Here is a 19935-nt window from a genome sequence, read left to right on the forward strand (position 1 = left end):
AGAATATCATTGTACATGGGTCATCAGTGATGCAGTATACTTAATAACCTTATGCATGCTCATGGTCAGCGAAGAAGAAAGACCAGACACAGAAAAGATCTGTGCTACTCAGGAGCTGGCACGCTGTGATGTGTCAACTGTGAACAGTCAGATTGGTTAACATGGGTGCTGAAATCAAAATAACTGCAAACCACGCTTCACTGTTAATCGCTGCACTTCTGCGTCAATCATGATTTCGGCCATGGGACAGTCTATGATTTGCTTCCAGTTTAGGCCAGATGCTCACCGTGGTGACTTACATTGATTAAAACAAGGCATCTTGGTAGACAACGACTAAGAACTGGGACAGCTTTCGTGTTGGGGGGACACACATGATGACTAAATATACAGAGTATGTAAGCAGATCACTAGGTTTTAGGACCGACCCTTAGACTCACTGTACTGCTCTACTTCCAGGATTAACTTAATGTCCATCTTTAACAGTTTGTTGCTGTGTTGTGGTTTCTTGTCTCTGCCTGTCAATGCTGTTCCTGTGTTGACTTTGCGGTTCCTGTGTTGACTTCCTGCATTCGCACATGGCAGGCGAAGAAGAAAGACCAGACACAAAAACAATCGCTGCTTATCGGCAGCCATTGGTTAAATTAGTTAACATGGGTTGGTTAACTGCATGCCATGGTGCTTTGCAGTTATTTGTGGCACTTCTGCATCCGGTGTGGCCCCAGGGTTACACTCAGGGGAAACAACAACTCTGACTAATGGCTGGACAGTGACACCAAATATAAACAAAATTAGGCCAGAAGGTTATTATTATTATATAAAAAATGTGGACTGGCAGCTGAAGAGTTGACAGTTTGCCTCCAGGGCACTGCCGAGGTACCCTTGAGCAAGGCCCCGAACCCCAACCTGCTCCACGGGTGCTGGCTGCCCTGTGGTGCCCCCTCCGGTGCATGTTTGTGTGTGTAGGAGGGGGGCTAATATAATATAATATATATTTCTATCAAAGAAAGCTTTTGACATGACAGTAAGTAAGTAGTTACGAGACATTTTCGAGATTGCTTTTATACACAGAGGGGGAGAAAAAAAATTTGCAGGTTAAAAACCATTGTGTGTTTTTTGTCCATTGAAGTGCCCCCTCATGGTTGTCAAGTGTGGTTTTTGTCACATGGCTAGATCTTATGCTCCATCACATGCTGTCCAAATTTCACATTTGCACATTGCACGGTTTGGGCTCTAGAATCGTTAAATAATCGTTATAATTATACATATATTAGGTAAAATCTGGTGAAAATAAAAAAAAAAATCTAATAATTTTAAAAATCCAAGCAAAAACAATAGGGCTCCTGTACTTTGACATTGGACCTCTAATGAGACAAAGAGAGAGAGAGAGAGAGAGAGAGAGAGAGAGAGAGAGAGAGAGAGAGAGAGAGAGAGAGAGAGAGAGAGAGAGAGAGAGCAAGAGAGACAGACACTCACTTGACACTCTCCCTTGTTTGACTTTATCTGAACGTCAACAATTTCTATTTCCTATTGAACTGACTGTCAAGGGGAGCACAGACTGTTTTTGGCAGCAGGGGTGGTAAAACACACATTTTTAACCTTCACCCCCCCCCCCCCCACACACACACACACACACACACACACAGAAATAAGCAGCACAACAGCCGTGTTGTCAGAGTTGTGTCAAGCAATGGCATTTCCTCTCTGTGGGTCTAATTACAGCTGATGAATATTCTGAGTAGCCGATCGGCTCAGGGACAAATTGCAGCTTCATTCAAACCTGAAAAAAAAACACCCTAAATGTTCATTATTCAGTGAAACCACTTTGCTTTTTCACAATAAACAATCTCCTACCAATGATGTATTTCAACTCTGAAATGATTTCCTTATGATGTTGATTAGCAATGTGTGTGCTAAAGCAGGAAGTATTGCAATCTTTTTATAACTCTTGAGAGCTGATTTATGTGCTGGACTGCAAGGTGTCCCATTTGTCATTTGGGGGCACTCATGAGTGCCCTCCATGCATATTGATGTGACCTTGTGTGCAGATCGCTCAGTGCAGGATCCACAGGGGTCTTTGGCCATTTGGCTCCAACTAATAATAGTGGACAAAAAACAAGGAGCGATATGGAATGCAGGGGCTGGTAATTAATATATTTAAAGGAGAAAATGTAATGTGTTTAGATACAAATGAGTACTAAAACATTTGTTATCTGAATAAAAACAAGCTAGCTTTTCTATGTTGACTAGACCACAAGATGATACTTGCTCATATCATAAAGTCTAGACTTTTGGACAGCCATAGGCACAAAAAAAAGGAATGTAGATATGTTGAGGGAACCACAGCTACTGCTATGGTACCTTTGAGCAATTAAATTGATTATTTCTCTCACTCTCTCTCTTTGTCTCTTTTACATTTCAATTATTCAGTTTGAATTCTCTGTATTTAACATTCTTGGTTATTTCAGTTAACTTCATAGAACTTTACTGCAAATGGAAATGAATCCCAAAAATCCAATTCTATTCAATGAAGCCAATTCAATCAAATCCATCTCATATCAGAAGTAGTGAATTCTGTGTCATACTGACTCTTTGCACTCTGCTTCTACACAGACATACCATTACTGATAAATTAAGGTTTATTACTAAGTAAATAGACCAGCAATGAATGCAGTAATGTAGTGTAATGTGATGAAATTTAAGACATTTTAAAATTCTGAATGAGCAATTGTGAATGATGGAAAGGAATTAAGTAATTCATCCAAAAAATTATTTGAAATTGAAATTATCGAGCAGTCTGATTTCCTACTAATCAGAGCTTAGCGACACCAACTCGGGGAGGAATTTCATGCAGCTGAGCTCAAAACCGGTGTTGGTGAATGTTGTTCTCTCTGAACCACTGTCCAGTTGGTGAGGGGGCAGTCAGTAACCCTCTCTCTCTCTCTCTCTCTCTCTCTCTCTCTCTCTCTCTCTCTCTCTCTCTCTCTCTCTCTCTCTCTTTCCTGCTTGATGGCAGGTTTGATGAGCGATGAGGGCAAAACCAGGTGATAGGTTTTTTCAGTGGAATTTCCTCACTGATCTGGGTTCCACCACAGTTGATTTAGAAAACTTGATTTGGTAAATCCTGTACCAGGGTTTCAATACAGCAGGCAGTTTGAGATCTCAGAAGTTCTTTAAGATCTGTACTTCAGGCTCTGACTTACAGGAAATGAAATTATTCGGCTCAATAACTATGAAAAATACTCCCGTCAGCTGAACGACACTAAACTTTACTGTCCACTGAGTTAAAAACACCGTGCCTGAAACGTAAAGTGTGAACAAAACAGTAGAATACTAATTGTTAAATGACATAATTAAACTGAAGACTGGAAAAGAAGTTGAACACAAAAAATGAAAAACTAAAATAAGGAGAGAAAAAAACTACCCAAGGAAAAACTCAAACAAAAATCAAAGGGGTCTGCTCTGTTTTGTCTGCTCTAACACCAGGGCATGTGACATGCTGGACTGAGGGCCTTAAGGCATCACAGCATGCAGTCCTTCGTCCTGTCTGTACTTTATATAGGCCCGCTGCGAAATGCCGTATGATCGACTCTTGCATGTAAAAAATTCGCTATTCACCCATTGAAATGTTTAAACACAATCAAATGAAAGAAATGAATGAATGAACTTGAACACAGACAGGTGAAATAAACACGGCATTACTATAAACTTTTTTTTTAAATCATATTTTTGTGGTAGACACTTTTAGAGTTGGATTACTTTTATGTGCATGATTTTCTGAATAATAACATGTGCTGTAACATGCGCATTTGTTACAAACGTGGACTAAACATGTGAGGGAGAGAAGCAATTAGCAGAGGACTGAGGGACCTGTCCGAAGAACTCTGAAGAGGGGGAGGCATGCAGGTTAGGGGGAGGCATGCACTCCTAGTTTTGGGAAAGATAAAGAGGGCAATAGTGAAAGAAAATGACGATACGTTAAGAGAGTATGTTGAGACAACAACTTTCACCTGTCATTAGACAAACAGTATTTCCTAGGTTGTCCATCTGCCTGGTAAAGAGCTTTAGCACTGCATATTTTACATCTCCCCTTGCTGTGCAGACACATGATTGAATTAACTGATGAGAGGTGAGAAATGGAATAAGCAGTTTTGTAATATGCATTGATGTGATTCTTGAGGATCAAGACTGAGAAACTAATTTGAATACAGAATTTGAGTGGATGAAGTAAATTGTGAATAGATTTATATATCAAGTACAGCTTCTGACCGTCTTCTCTTACCAGATTGAACAGAGGCGCTACAGTGAGGGCAGCAACTCCACTTCCTGTGTCTTCATGGTCAACAAGCCGTATGCCCTAACTTGCTCTGTGGTGGCCTTCTACATCCCCCTGGTCCTCATGGTGCTGGCCTACCAGAGGATCTATGTCACAGCCCGAGCACACGCCCTCCAGATTAGCATGCTGCAGCGTGCAGGAGGGGCTGGCACAGGAGTTGACTCTGCCGACCACCAACGCAACCACAGGATGCGAACAGAAACCAAGGCAGCCAAGACGCTGTGCATCATCATGGGGTGTTTTTGCCTCTGTTGGGCGCCGTTCTTTGTCACTAATGTGGTGGACCCCTTCATAGACTACACTGTGCCAGACAAGCTGTGGGCAGCCTGCCTGTGGCTGGGCTACATTAACTCCATGTTGAACCCCATCCTCTACGCCTTCCTCAACAAGTCCTTCCGCCGTGCCTTCCTCATCATTCTGTGTTGTGGGAGGAGGAGGTACCGCAGGCCATCCATCCTGGGGCCCAACACACCCTGCGCTGCCACACAGATCAATGGCTCCACACATGTCCTCAAGTAAGTCAAGTAAATTGTTTTCATCATTGTCTTGGTTCCATCTCATTAAAGCATTAAACTGTAGTGGAGAAAGACACCTTATATCTAACATCATTAAATTAAGATTAAGATTAAAATACTTTATTCTTGTCATGTTGCATGCAATTCACGGCAATCACATGTAATTGATATTTGTCTTGCACCCCCTACATATCACACACTAAAACACATGCACTACAGAGGGGGTGCATGCATAATATTGTACGTTAGAACCAAGCATCAAGTACTTTGAGTATATTAAACGTTTGTCTTAAGATAAGATAGGATGACATGAGATGAGACAGAATTTGACAGAAATTGTTGTGTAACAGTTGCAGTACAAAAAAGAGATTGAGAGATTCAACTCCAGTGCAAGAAACATGCAAGAATACTTCCAGTGTATTTCAGCAGCATGTATCTCCACATTTGGTAGAAAAGGTCTTGACATGCTTCTGTACCCTCTTATCGCTGTTACTATAAACAGAACACATATAACAACGGGGATAATGCTATGACGTACTACACATGCTCTGTAGTAGCCTTTTGATATTTATCATCCATACATTTCCATCATGAATACTTGTAAATGCTTTGAAGGTTAGGGCACATTTGCACTTCAGATTCATCATAATTTAGGTTCAAATAAAGTTTTGCAGGGACTTTTTTAATCTTGTCTTTTTAGCTACGACTCCATGTATGTTTTTTCTGGTGTGTTTAGAAAATTCTGGGTGGGGCTTGCAAAGCTGACTGTCAAGACTGTCTATTATACATTATTTGAGGTTTCAGAGGAAGGAAAAATCATTAGATCCATACCTATGATGTAAAAGCACAGTTTGTAGTAGAGTAGATGACTGTGTGTGCTCATCCCAACACTGAATCCTTTATAAGTTCATGTCCATTATTCTTATTATAATGGCAGAGCTACATTTTTCTTCCAAACAAATCCACAACCACCTCCAGTCTGAGGTTGGAAAGAAAGCTATTAATGAGGTTCTCCTCGTGTACATTCAGTATTTATAAAGGGTAGAGTTTTACAATTAAGCAGGGTCCTAGCTGAGCCTGGGGACTGCATCTGACTGCCAGTAACTACAGAGATCATCTGTGTTCTTACACCTTAAACCTAGTATTTGATACCCAAGACCTCATACTTGATGTTCAATTGTATGGCATCTTAGACCATAAATGATGCTGAGGTGTGAGGCTGTCCTGAAATGTGCACTGTACCTATAAAGGTATGCACTCAACTGATTTGGCACCACATTTAAATATCTTCTGTCGACTTTGATTAATACACTAGGTATTATTAGGATTAAACATGGTGAAGGCAGACAGATAGAGACAGAGGGGATGAGATAAACAGAGAAATGAGGAACATAAAGGTGAAAGACAAGAGAAATACAAAGCATGACGGATCCATCTCCCTCTCCCTCTCTCTCTCTCTCTCTCTCTCTCTCTCACGTCTCATTTGGAGGTGGGCATGTGTTCCTGCACCCCACTTATGTACAACCCTGACTCGTTGTGGCACTGGAAGATATTATTTAACCCATGATGTCACTTATAAAGTGTGTAATGTTAGCTGTGCACAAACCCCAGCCATCCGTCCATAGCTTATATTTAAAACATAAAAACCAAGCAACTTTTCTTTGAGCAAAAATTACTTTTGCTTGTACTTAACTCAGAGCCAAGGAAGCACAAGTCGACCTACTTTCATTTTAAGCAAGGGCCAGCAACCTTCACTATCAAAAGAGCCATTTTGAGCCATTTTGGCCAAACAATCTGGAGCCACAAAAACATATTTGAGCTCTGTAATGAAGGTAACACAGCCTATAGAGTCTAAAATAGCCGATCAACATTATTATTCTTTGTTAATGAGCATCTAATAAAATGCTTGAACAAATGTGATGACTCTGCACTGGGCTATTCATGATTATTTGATACTTTAACTCTACATTATTTTTGTTCAGGGATGTTATTACCAACAAACTTAACAACAGTAAAGAAGAGACGTTCTGTTCAGTTTGGCCCACATTTTCATCACAGGTAACTGAGTATACTGGAGCTGAACTTGATCTGCAGACTGGTCATGTTTGTTGCCAGTTTCATGTCTCTGTCTCTGACAGTCTTTGCAGTTATAGGCACATCTTTAATTTTCTGAATTATCTTATGTGTTTTGTTTTTTACCGGAGAATAGATGCAGTGATATTTTAATGAACGACTCTTTCATGACTCACCGTCCCAGACAGCTTTCAGCGCCGTACTATCCTCCTGAGCATCAAGCAGCAGTAGAGGAGTTTGAAGATTTGATCCTATTCTTAAAAGTACACCTGCTCAGTTCTGCTTTTCGTCGCAGTTCAGAAGTCGCTCTCTTTCTCTCATCCCTAGAGGGAAAGGAGATGATGCTATGATGCACATTTTAGTTGGCAATTGTTTATTCTGTGTATAAGCTTTACTTTTTTACAATTGGAGAATGTAAAACTTTGAAATTTTAATGTAAAAAGACGGATCATTTCTGTAGAATTTTTGGTCAAAGCCACAGGGAGCCAATGGAGATGGCAAAACAGCTGCATGCGGCCGCAGGTTGTCGACCCCTGGTTGAAGGTGTCAGTAGAGGTTTTTGCTGTAGGAGGCTTTATTTATTCCTTTATTGTTGGGAAACTGTTTTATACCACCTCCCATTAGTAAATGAATCCATATATCCACAAAGAAATCCTGGTACTTGCTACTACTGATTTTGGTTAAATAGCGCTCAGCTGTTGATGCTCCAACTGCATGCTTTGCCTGGTGAATGACCTGGAAATAAAGGCGCTGTGTAGCAGGTGGTGGTCAGGAGAAGAAGATACAAGCTGTATCTTCCCTCTATTTTAAGAGAGAAATGTTATCTTAAATAAAGAAAAAAATAAAGAAAATCCCAGCACACGTTTTCAGGATGAATGGAAAGTATTCAGGTGTCAAAATCCGATCCTAAAGACATGATGGATGTGTGGTTTTTGCCTGTTGACTGTGATGTATTTAACAGAGCGTATAATGAACATAGATTGGTGAGGGATAATTTCAATTAAGTCAGCTGGCCTTTATTAAATGGCATGCCCCACAATGCTTGGTGGACATTCTCACAAAGCTTTAAAAATACAACCTGATCACTGCATTATAGTTAGATTATTTATTCTGTGAATTATGCAGAGGAACTCTCCCAGTGCTTCTTAGTTAGAGGGAGTCACACATGACCTTTGTGGTGTGATTTATTTGTTCCTGCTTCAAAATGACAAGCAGATGCTTGTATACAAGGTTACCAAAGGACGTTTTGCTACATTTAATGCTAATGCTCTTTCCAATCTACATAAAAAAGTGCAATGTTTTTGGGTAGAACCAATGTGCCTCTGAGATGTTGCTGTAACTATTCAATTGAATTGAACTTTATTTATATAGCGCCACATCACAACATATCTTGAGGCACTTTACATACAGAGCATTTAAAGAAACAACACATTCCCCCGTGAGCAAGCACTTGGCAACAGTGGCAAGGAAACACTCCCCTTTAACGGAAAGAAACCTTCACCTGCTCCTCACTATGACATCACTCAACAGTTGTAATCTGATTAACTGTTAAGACATAACGGTATCATAACCATAACAAATGCTTTGCCTGACCCCAATAAATAAAAAAAGACAATGCAATAGAATAAAGGAATGAATGCAAAGTTTGAAGGAATCTGGAATCAACACACATACACACAGAGCACCCGTGAAAGCAGTACATGGCTGATATACGAACATTTCATATTTTCTCATCTACAGAAGGAGGGCCCTGCAGACCGTTAAAGCTTCAGGATTTGTCTTCACCTATACCACTGTTGCCCTGCCTTAGTCCCTCGCCTCATATATATGTCTGACATTTGAGTTTACAGTGTATCTGTTTTCTGTTTTCACTTCTGCCTCTGTTTCTTGTTGGGTTCGACTCCAAGTTCGATCATAACAGACTCGGCAAAAAAACAGAAAATAACACAAACAATAACACTTTCTAAGAAGTCTTGTCCTGTGAATACTGCATGGATGTTCCATATGCAATAGGTCTTTTACATCCTGATATTCAAAGCCATGCACTGGTAAACACCTTAATAGCTTTCCCAGTTTAACTTATACACCAATTATGCACACTTAATTCTATATGTCAGTATTTATGAGGACAAAACACTGCACAACCAATTGCACACCTGCCACCCCACATTTGAACTAAATTCCACAAAGTTAAAGGATTTTGAGGAGGAACAGCATACACGTGTTAAAATTAACAAATTGCAAACACTCCACTTCACGTCAGCTAAATCAGCATTTTTGAGGAGGAACAAAGATGTTGAGGAATTCAATAAGGAATATTTATGTCAGTCAAAATGAACAAAAGTCAAGTCTAAGTTTATTTATATCGCCCAATATGACGTACAATGTCTCAAAGCAATCCAAGTGGGAGACCTGATTGTCAACACATTTAACCCCCTTGGGTTGGAACAGAGGCAGCACTGCAGCCCAGAGAAATGGAAACAGTTGGACCATAGGCATACAAATCGTGCCTTACCAAGTGAGCTCTTTGCGCAGTGCTTACGAAACACAGCACACAGCAGCTCCAAGTCGGAGGAGAGAGCAGAGAGATGAAAATATAAAACTTACAATTACATAATAAAGCACTTCACATTTAAATATATGATGATGAAAAGCTATTTTAAGCTATTTTCTGAGAACAGTAACTAGATATGTGGACGATAAATGGGTCATGTAATTCTCAGATTTCCAGCTGTGTGACTAGTTTTGGATCTTTGATCCCCACAAATTGTAATTGGGATCAGACAGGCTGCAGCAGTCTGAGAGTAGCACATCAGAGAGACATAACACAAAACTATGCACTCATTTGGTGGGTTGGAGTGACTCTTAAAGGATTAATTGATCCTGACACTGGTAATGGTAGAAATGATCCTCTGGAAATACAAATACCTTTAGTTGCCTTATCAGTGCCCATGCATTCTGCAAAGCTGTCCTCATGGCTTAAACAGAGTAGCTGAGGAGAGACGAGGAGACTATGGTTCGTGTTAAGGCCAAAGTATACTTTCTGAACCTGCATAGCTGGGATGGTCTACGTGCCCATGCAACATAAATTAGGTGATCAGTGGTTGAAACTTAGGGAAGGGTAGTGGTGAGATTTCCATCATTACCTCCACCTTTACATCACTTATTATAGAGTAGACCACATCTGTTGAACCTTTTTAAAACTTTTTATACAACAGATTTCACCTAGACTGTGTGAAGAGATAAATAGATGTGCAAAAGAGGAAATGCAGCATCCTGAGTTTGTGTCTTCCCCTCAGTGTATCAGTACTCAGCTGGCTCTTTTTGAGTGTCCCCTCCTGTTTCTGATTTGGTCAGTAATCAAGCCTGTACTTTCAACATTTGCCACACATTATATCAAACACAACTGATCATGTTTGTAGGTATAAAAGCCAGCAGGGGGTCTTTTTCTACATAAACAGCTTTTACTGGTTGGTCATTTAATTTGAATGGAGGGGCGGGGGGGACCTGGCAGACTCCACTGGAGTTAACAGTGACTTCAAGGGCATGCAAATGTATCAAACACCTGACCTGGAGATGCCTCGTTCAGTGGTGGCCATTGCGGAAGGAGTAGAGGGCATTACTATTTCACTGACCCTGTACAGTTTATAACAAGCAGCCTGGCAGTTTCACACAGTCAAACCCCTTCTTCTTACCTTCAGGACAATCACATGAAGACATTTCACAGACTTGGGAATGTCTGTTGTTTGTCCCATGAGTAGCTCTTATGCTCGATCGCTTTGTCTCAAAATTTGCATGTTGCATCTTTTGGGCTGGTAATCCGTTTAAGGTCAATTACGGCAGGAAAAAATAAATTGTGATGCAAAAAATAAATAATAAAAATCAGAGCAAATGGTAACAAAAGGGTTCCAGCAGTTTGTGCTTGGACCCCTAATAATAAAAATCTGAGCAAAACCAAAAGGGTCCCTTTGATGTGTGCTTAGACCCCTAAAAAGAATAGCAAGGCAAGACAGGGGAGGTGATGGAACACTTGAAAAGGGAGAACTAAACATGAGACAAAAACAAGGAAAGGGGTGTTTCAGTATTCAGTGTTTGTGTTGGTTCTCTCCTGTATTTTAAATCCTGTACTTAATCAGTGGCTTCCATCATTTTTGACTTGTGACTGAACAACCCCGCAGGCTCAGAAAACACACTAAGCTGAACTTCCATCTTTAGATATGTGTAGTTTTTATTTCAGAGGTGGTTAAACATGCACAGTAGTTATGGACTTTTGTTTCAACAAAGCTCTCTAGTTTAATTAATCAAACCACAAAGCTTGAGAGCACAAAAATAACTTATAACAATAAATACTGAAATGATTACATGTGCATTGGAGATGAAATCAGAGAGAAATCCATCATTTATGCTACTCCTTGTTTTGCATGTTACAATGTTACAGTTGTAAAAAGTGTAAAACTAAATACAGTACATGTGTATTTCTTACCAATGTTTTATTATTATTATTATTATTATTATTATTATTATTATTATTATTATAATTATTATTATCATCCTCAGGTCCCACAGTCAGTCCCGTATGGGGTCTCTGAATTGAACTCAGTATGAATTTATGCATGTTGGTTTTTCCACAATTCTGCTCCCGGTAAAGTCCAGCATTTTTGACTCGTGCAGACAGTTTCATTGCATTCTAGGAACCAAATGAACACAAGAAAAATAAGTTAATAAAGCAGAGGAGAATTACAGCACTTCATCCAAAATACAATATACACTATTGGAAAGTCTGGAACATTGATTGATAATCTCTAGCTTTCCTTGTGTTTTTTGCATACAGATTATTTGAGTTGTACTAGGGGTGTGACAGTATTTTAACCCACAGCACCATGTGTTTTTGTTGGGGTAACAGAGCACTCCCTCTTTATCATTCACTTAGGCCTTTGTTGCCGAGCAGTACCTTTGGCTCAAAATGCAGCAGCTACTCCCGCTGCTCAGTTTGTTCTGTATATAGTATGAATAAGGAGTCTGTTGTTTGAGATGAGCCAAAAGATTACAATGTTTTTTGTAAAGATTTTTATCAGATAGAATTCCAAAGAGCAAGAATGGTGTGATGCTTTTTAAATAAACATGCAAATAATACCACCAGCACCAAGCAGAATCTGAACCCTCATAGAATACCAAATCTGGTGTAGGAGCTGTTTATGTTATCTCTGGTACATACAACCCAGTGGCTTGGTGTAATACAAAGGAAGGTTTGTGACTTCCATTGTGAAAGTCCAGATCAGTTTTACAAAAAGGTATTTGACCTCTTTGTCTGTACAGTACATCTTACTTCCTGGAATGTCTGCTCAGTGTGTGTGGTTTGTCTTTGTTTAATTCCACTATAATAGATCTGAAACAATGCCATACACACTGTCCCCACTGCTGTGTGTCCTTCCATGTTTGTTTGCTTGTGTAAGTGTGTGTATGTGTATTCATGTTTGAGCAATAACACCAGAAAGGGATGACAGACATATGAAGAGAATGTGTACATTTGTTGCATTTTCATTCTGATGTCTGTATGTTTCTGTATATGTGGTTGCATTACTCTCTCTCTCTGTGTGTGTGTGTGTGTGTGTGTGTGTGTGTGTGTGTGTGTGTGTGTGTGTGTGTGTGTGTGTGTGCGTGTGTACGGCATTGTTTTGCGGATATAAACAAAACCAAACAGAAAGTCCTAACAGGAAGCTTTATTCTCTGGCTGTTGAGGACAATGCTACCATGATGTTGTCAGCTGCACTATTGCAACACATTTTACAACAGTTACCTCTACCAACTGGTTTTGTTCTTTGCTAAAAGTTAATGCTAACATACTTTAACAGAGTGATATGAGTGGTGCAGTTAAGTTGAGTTAGGTCAACTCAAGTTATCAACAAGATAGTGCCACTCAAAATATACAAAGTAACACTTGTTAGTATTGGGGGTTAGGTTACAAGACATGCTTTTTTTGTCAGATCACATGCAATTCCATACAATGTTACCACAGATAATTTGAAATTCTTCTTGCACCCCCTCTTACATATCAAACACACAAACACATGCATTAAAGGGGGGGTGCAGGGCAGCTATGATACAAGATGATTTCAAGTAGTGATTGTACAATTGCTTATTGTTTTCAGTAGGTTGGCAGTGGCACAGCTATGTTCAAAACACTGTAGCTTTTCCAGTACTAACTTAACTAATTAACTGTGTAGCTTGGCAAAAGCTACACTGCTCATTTACTTTGAAAGTAAAAAAGTACATATATTGCCCCTTGCTGCTCTCTAGTTAGATATTCCTCTCAGGAGCTTATAGTAGTGTTGTAGTATCCTTTCAAAGTAGCTACCCCAACTCTTGCTACTGCGCCCTCTACAGCCAAGAAAGCCTTTAAATATCTACTTTGATATGCTGATAAACTGAATCAGATGTGGTTGCTTTTCATTCTCTGTCTGAGAAAGCTGCATAGTATTCTAAATAGATTTAGAACTACTGTAGTTTGGCTCGATTCCTCTGTTGGCAGGCCTATGTCTTATCACTGTTATCGCACACAAAGACGGTTGTGGACTCACATATGCAGGTTAGGTGAGATGGAAAAAGATTGCCTGTTGGTGACAGTTTTAACCATCTGATTTGTGACTGGTGATCTGTCTAGGCTGCTCCCTGTCTTTCACTCAGTGACCACTAAGAAGTACTCCAGTAAACCCCCCCTCCACGCACAGGCTAAGTGGGTGCAGCTAATGGATGAGTGGTTTCTCTGTAGTCTATGAGATTCGTGAATAGTGATTAGTAATGCTGTGTTACACTGCGTGTGTTTTGTCAGATGGTCTCTCTGTCCCTAACAGGTTTTTCTGTCTCTGTGCACGGGGCAGATGTCTGGAGTTTTCTCTGGAGTCTCTGGGCTTGTTATAACCAACCGGGCTGCTCCACTTCCCATCCTAAAACAGATGGATTTGGGTTGAGCTAATTAAACATCAGACTCAGTCACATTTTCAGAAACCTAACAGCTGAGCCACTGATAGTGTTTTGATTTGCATGCGTGTGTGAGGGAGACAGAGGGACGGATAAACAGACAATGTAACAGAAAAGGGAGGCCATTGATGGGCTGTGTTGATGGGGTGTTTGTGTGTGATTTGTCGATCATTTGTGATTTACGATCATTTGTTCTGAGGGGGTTATTCATAACAAATCATCCTTACAACACTACATGTAATATATATGATAATACTGTATGTATGTAATCACCACAGTAATTAAAACAGATCGAAGCTCACCACTGTCCCTTTCCCAACAAATTGTTTGAAGTTGTTTCTCAGGTGAGAACCAGTGCAGAGCAGCATGTTGATGACCCCCCACCCTATCAAAGTCCTGCATTTCCTGCTGTCCAATGGTTCACCTGGGTTTAAACTAACCTTGTTTATCTTCTCTCTCTCTCGATCCCTCTTCCCCCCCTCTTTTTGCCTCTCCTTCTGTCAATCCTTTTATCCTCCATTCACCTTCCATTTATTGTTGTGCTTTTGTATCTTCTATTCTCCCTAATCTCCCACTTCTCTCACTTCTGTTTCTCATCCTATTTGGTCTCATTCACCATCTTTTCCTATGGCTCTCATTCTTTTTTTCCTTCCTCTCCTCCCTTCTCTTCTCACTCATTTACATGATTGTCTGTCCTTCCTTTCCTCTCTTATTCATTCTATCATCTGCCTCTGCCATCTCTCCTTCTAACTCATTTTCATGTCCTTCTTTTGCTTTTCATGACCTCTCCTTTTGAACTTCTACTGTTCCTCTATTCACATTTCTGCCCTTCCTCTATCTTCATACATTTCCATTGCATTCCCATTTCTTTGATTACTCTTACATTCTTCCTCCTCTGCCTCCTGCTGCCTCTCCAGTGGTTGCTCCTCTGCCTCCAAGCTACTGCTCTGGTTCTGCAACACCAGGCCAGTGCCTGTCTAGCTGCTGTATGTCTTGGGCCTCTCAAAGCTTGACCAAGTGAGTCAACTGCTTTACACACACTCACACACATACACACAAGTCAAAAAGCTTTCATTTCTATTTTCAGGTTTCGGGAAACTCAGTAATAAATATTTGAACGAAAGCGATGTTGTGGGTTGTTTGCTTAAATTCCTGAGGCTGGCACCAGCTGATTTCTTTTAATGTTTACATATAGTTTGAAGATACATTACATTGCACATCAGAAATCTAGGGTAGAAGTGAAAAATAATTGATTACAAGGCAGGATAGGAACTACAGCACTGGACTGGGTTGGAAACGCCTGGTTTTCACAAACTGTAGTGAAATACCTGAGAGCCTTTTTTTCTATGATGCATATGACTTTGCCTATTTTGCACAATTAAAATTCAGTCTCACTATCCGACTGTGTTGTCTGAATAATGACACCTGATCAGGCATTTACGCCTGCTACTTATTTGCTGTGCTATCTTGATGCTAAATCTTATTGTGATTCGATTGCAGGAAGCAGGGTGTTGCTCCCATCCTCCCTCTGTGCTCTGGGAACTACCAATTTCTTTAAATTAATTACTTTTTAGTGTAGGCTGTACATGCTGCAAGTCTCTGCTCTAGCATTTACGCTTGGCTACTTGTGACAGAGATTTGTTAACAATGTGAGCCAGACCACAAACGTATGTGATGGATCAGATAGCTGAAACCTTACACCAGGGGTCTCCAACATGTCGCTCGCGAGCTACCAATAATTCGCCACCCGTTTCTGAGTAGTCCGCTACACAACGTCACTTGGTAAACCTGTTACCTATTTCTATCCCATCGAATTCACAGACAGACCGCCCCCTTCTGTCACAAAATGATTATAAGCCAATCTCTCCAACAAATGACGCTGCTGTCAAGTTTGTTTACGTCTGTGACTCCGTAACATGAGGCAATGTTAGCAGGCTAGCAAGCACATGGCGAATTTGACAATGACCGCAGAAAATAGCCCCAAAAAAAGGCAACAAACAAATATTTTCATGAGGAAGTGTGTGTGTGTGCATCTCATTTGCGGTGCGGGCGTGTCTGTCAAGCACACAGCAACTTTTCACGGGACCTTCAGGCTGCTAGCAGCCTACGAACAGAGAAGGTAAAGGAGATCCATAAGAGTGAAGTAAAGAGGATTCACTCCAGCAGACACCAGACACTCTCACTCTCTAATCTCACTCACATCAGGAAAGACTGAATGCGTGTGAATTACAGATGATTTGGGAACTACACGGGATTCCGAGAATTGTGAAGAGAAATTGTGACAGTGATATGTGGACAGACATAAATGTGAAATATGAAAGGAATAGTAAAATAAGTAATGACTTTGCTTCAAAACCTACCTAAATGCTTTGCAAGAACTACTTGAAGCCCACAGAAGAGAATAGAGTACTGACTGTCATGAACTTTCCTCCAGCTCCATCCAATTTGTATTAAATTCGAAAATTATGCAAAATAGAAGCATTTTTACTCTTGGTCTCAGCCTTCTTGGACCCCATGGTATACAGTAAATGGTGAAGTATGAATATGTGTGTAATCTGTATGTAATTTGTGTGCACAGGTGTTTGGAAACATCATAATTCTTCAGTTGAAATTACAAACAGAGCATTTTCCTGCCACAGATATTCTGCTGACTTACAGGAGACGTTGAAATGTTCACACTTTGCCACTGATTTTTTTCCACTGCCATGCTGTTGTTTTTCTTCCCATTGTGATATGGACACCAGAGCACTAGACACAACAGATCAACCTTATAATTTGACTGATGTTAAACTGTCCTCAGTTGTTTGTGTGTGTGTGTGTGTGTGTGTGTGTGTGTGTGTGTGTGTGTGTGTGTGTGTGTCTTGACCACGTCTGTGTTTAGGTGGATGTGTGATGTTAATGTGTGCTGTGGCTCTGCTGGTCCTCATTAGTGTTACAGGAAAAAAGGAAATCCCAAAAACCAATATTTTCATACTTCATTGAAGTTGCATATTAATAATAATGAATTATAATGTACAATGTCCCACTTTGAATCTAGCGAGGGAATCTTGCATCATGGCCCGCAATTTTCCCTGAAAAAAACTACCTCACAGTATGTTAGGAAAGAGGAAAACCATTCATTGAAATAAGTGTAAGCAGCAGGGAAACTGCTATCATGAAGTTCCTGGAGCCAGTTTCCTGTAGGTCCATTTGGCACAGGAACATGACAACCAAAGTAGCTCAGATTTCATCCTTCCCAGCCGCATAGTTCAGCACCTTTTGGGGGATACCAAGGTGTTCCTAGGTCATGTAAGAAAGAAATACATCTTGTGATTTCTGGGTCTGTCTATGTCCTCTTCCCACCGTTTGCTTTCTTATTCATTACACAACCCTACTTGATGGAAACAAGCTGATACGTTTTTGTTTTTTTACGTTTATTTTTTCGTTTATTTTTTATTTTTTATTAAACATTCACAAAATCTAGATGGGAACCTTTTGCGATTACAAAATCTCATGCCTTTTTTGTGTAACACTAGATGGTAAACACAATGATCTGTGCCTGTCTATGACATTTGACTGTTTACGATTTTCTTTCCAACTGTAAAGCAACAATTTTGCAGTTAAAATTGCGGCTATTGAGTCCACATGATCATTTCCCTCTGGGTGGATTTTTGGACTTCAATTGTTGCAGATTTCAGCGCCATTTTCAGAGCTATAAGGGAATCAAAGTTATCATAGCTCTTCAAATGGTACTGCTGTATGCACTCAACTAACCAGCCGCCTGAAATCCTGCGTGACTATGGATGGGTCTGCCTTTTGTGTTTTTCTTTGGCTTTCAACGTGCAAAGGCAGAGCAACATTGACTCTCCTTTTCTTGTTGTTTTGAAAGGAAACTGGTGGAAGAGTAGAATTCGATTAATGTGTGTTTGGCATGCTAAAGCATTGGTGTGTATGTGTGTTTGGAAAGTGCAAGTCTGTGTGCATGTTTCTTACGTCATATTTACATACTGCATTTTAGTCTTGTCTGTGTGCTTGTGTGGTTATTGCTCACTCTTCATGTGTGCGCTTGTTTGTGTGTCTGTTATTAGTTTGCATGTGTTTTCTCTCATTTTCCACAATTTTAAGTGTTCCTTTGTGTGTGTTCAGCTGTTGTTTGGTGAGTGCTGAAGCCATAAAGAATAGTTCCACAGAGAACAGAATTACTTTGGAATATCTTTCATACTGCCTTTTGCTGGAAGAGGCAATTTGCAGCTGTTATACATACGGGGGTTTCATGTGTGTTTATGGCTGCATGGATCTGTATGTTGGAATTGATAACATAGCTGTTTCAGTTTTACATTATGATAAGGCAGAGGTTTGGGATTAGGCACACAATCACACAGTTACAAGGTATACAGGTAGGTGTGTTAGGATGGTGTGTCCTATATGTAATCTATTATTTAGAACTTTATATGAAACCCACACACATCCGTCCTTCTGGTATCCCCCTGCCCACCAGCTAAATCCCTCCATTGTAGTGTAAAAATCTCACAACTCAGAAATATAAATTGTCTTTAGCTCAATCCCATGCAATCCCTTTTATTTATTTATTTGTGATCTGAAGCAACCAAATTAACCGCCAACATGGTTTCCCACCTGCCAATGAATCCAAGCTTTACTCTTCTACAAACTGATACAGACACATACAGTTTTGCTGTGTTTTTTTTTCTGCAATTTGTTTTTATTGAAGCAAATATTGTACATGACATTGTGCATACAGTTGTAGGATATTTTGGAGATCATTTTTTTATATTTTTACACACAATATAAATGTTTACACTGTATATATATATTTACTTAATATAGATAAACCACTTATATGCAGCTGGTACTTGTGTATAAAGGACATTTCTTCATTAGCCAGTGTCATCACAACAGTCCAATTCAGCATCCCCACTGTGAAAATGAAAAATATAACATTCTAAATCACATAACTTGGTTATTTCTAGATTAGCACATTGAAAATAATCAAGTGTAGGAACATAAAATCAAGACACAAACGAGTTTGAAGAGTCCCTTTTAATTTAAATGCCAATAAAATCTTATATCTGCACACTTGAACGTTTTTATGTTATCAGTAATTGAGTAGTCGATGGATCATCATGGAAACTTGACAGACAACTGCCATTTCTGTAATTTTTCTTTAATTTTCTCCGAAGTAGATGATTTCAGGGCGGACATGTAACATGTCTGTATAGAAGAAGAAGAAAGAAGGATTTCACTGTATGCTCTTCTCTTGTCTTCTCTTGTCTTGTCGTGTCTTCTTTTTGTTTATACACATATTACTGACTCTTGCTGTCCCTTGCTCTCGCACCTTAACTCGTTTCCTCTACTCTCATGATGCACAGTTTTTTTAAGTCCTTGTCTGAGATCATTTATGAATCTAAAGCAACTCGTGTTTTACATTATTGGTGACATTTATTCTCTTGGCTGATTCTCTACCCAAACCAGCTGAATTAACATCTTTTGTGTGAACATTTACACAATGCAACACTAACATTTTGTATCAAAAAGCACTTAGATTCAGCAACATGAGTTTTTTTCTGTATACATTTTAAGTGTCAAGCTTACACTGATAAATTCACATCATATTAATCTAATAGAAAATTAATCCAAGTCATTACTTATTTTACTTTTCCTTTCATATTTTCACATTTATGTCTGTCCACATATCACTGTCACAATTTCGCTTCACAATTCTCGGAATCCACTGCAGTTCCCATATCATCCGTAATTCACAGGCATTCAGTCTTTCCTGATGTTAGTGAGATGAGAGAGTGAGAGTGTGTGGTGTCTGCTGGAGTAAATCCTCTTCACTTCACTCTTATGGAGCTCCTTTACCTTCTCTGTTCGTAGCCTGCTAGCAGCCGGAAACTCCCGTGAAAAGTTGCTGTGTGCTTGGCAGACACGCTCACACCGCATGAGACACACACACACACACTTCCTCATGAAAATATTATATTTGTTGCCTTTCATTGGGGCTATGTTCTGCATTCATTGTCAAATTCGCCTGCTTAC

The 19935-nt window shown here is 39.8% G+C and overlaps 1 protein-coding gene across 1 annotated transcript in view; it reads left to right on the top strand.

Moving 5' to 3' along the window:
* htr4 (5-hydroxytryptamine receptor 4) overlaps positions 1 to 19935 on the top strand; it is a 62630-nt gene that overhangs the window by 25014 nt on the left and 17681 nt on the right. The window contains exon 5 of the mRNA XM_076149250.1: positions 4283 to 4848. Within this exon, the coding sequence (XP_076005365.1) occupies positions 4283 to 4848 (566 nt within the window). The remainder of the gene's footprint in view (positions 1 to 4282; positions 4849 to 19935) is intronic.

Source organism: Genypterus blacodes, unplaced genomic scaffold (genome assembly GCF_046128005.1).
Source record: "Genypterus blacodes isolate CSIRO-AG114 ecotype Tasmania unplaced genomic scaffold, CSIRO-AGI_Gbla_v1 ptg000044l_1, whole genome shotgun sequence".
In the NCBI taxonomy this organism is placed as follows: Eukaryota; Metazoa; Chordata; class Actinopteri; order Ophidiiformes; family Ophidiidae; genus Genypterus; species Genypterus blacodes.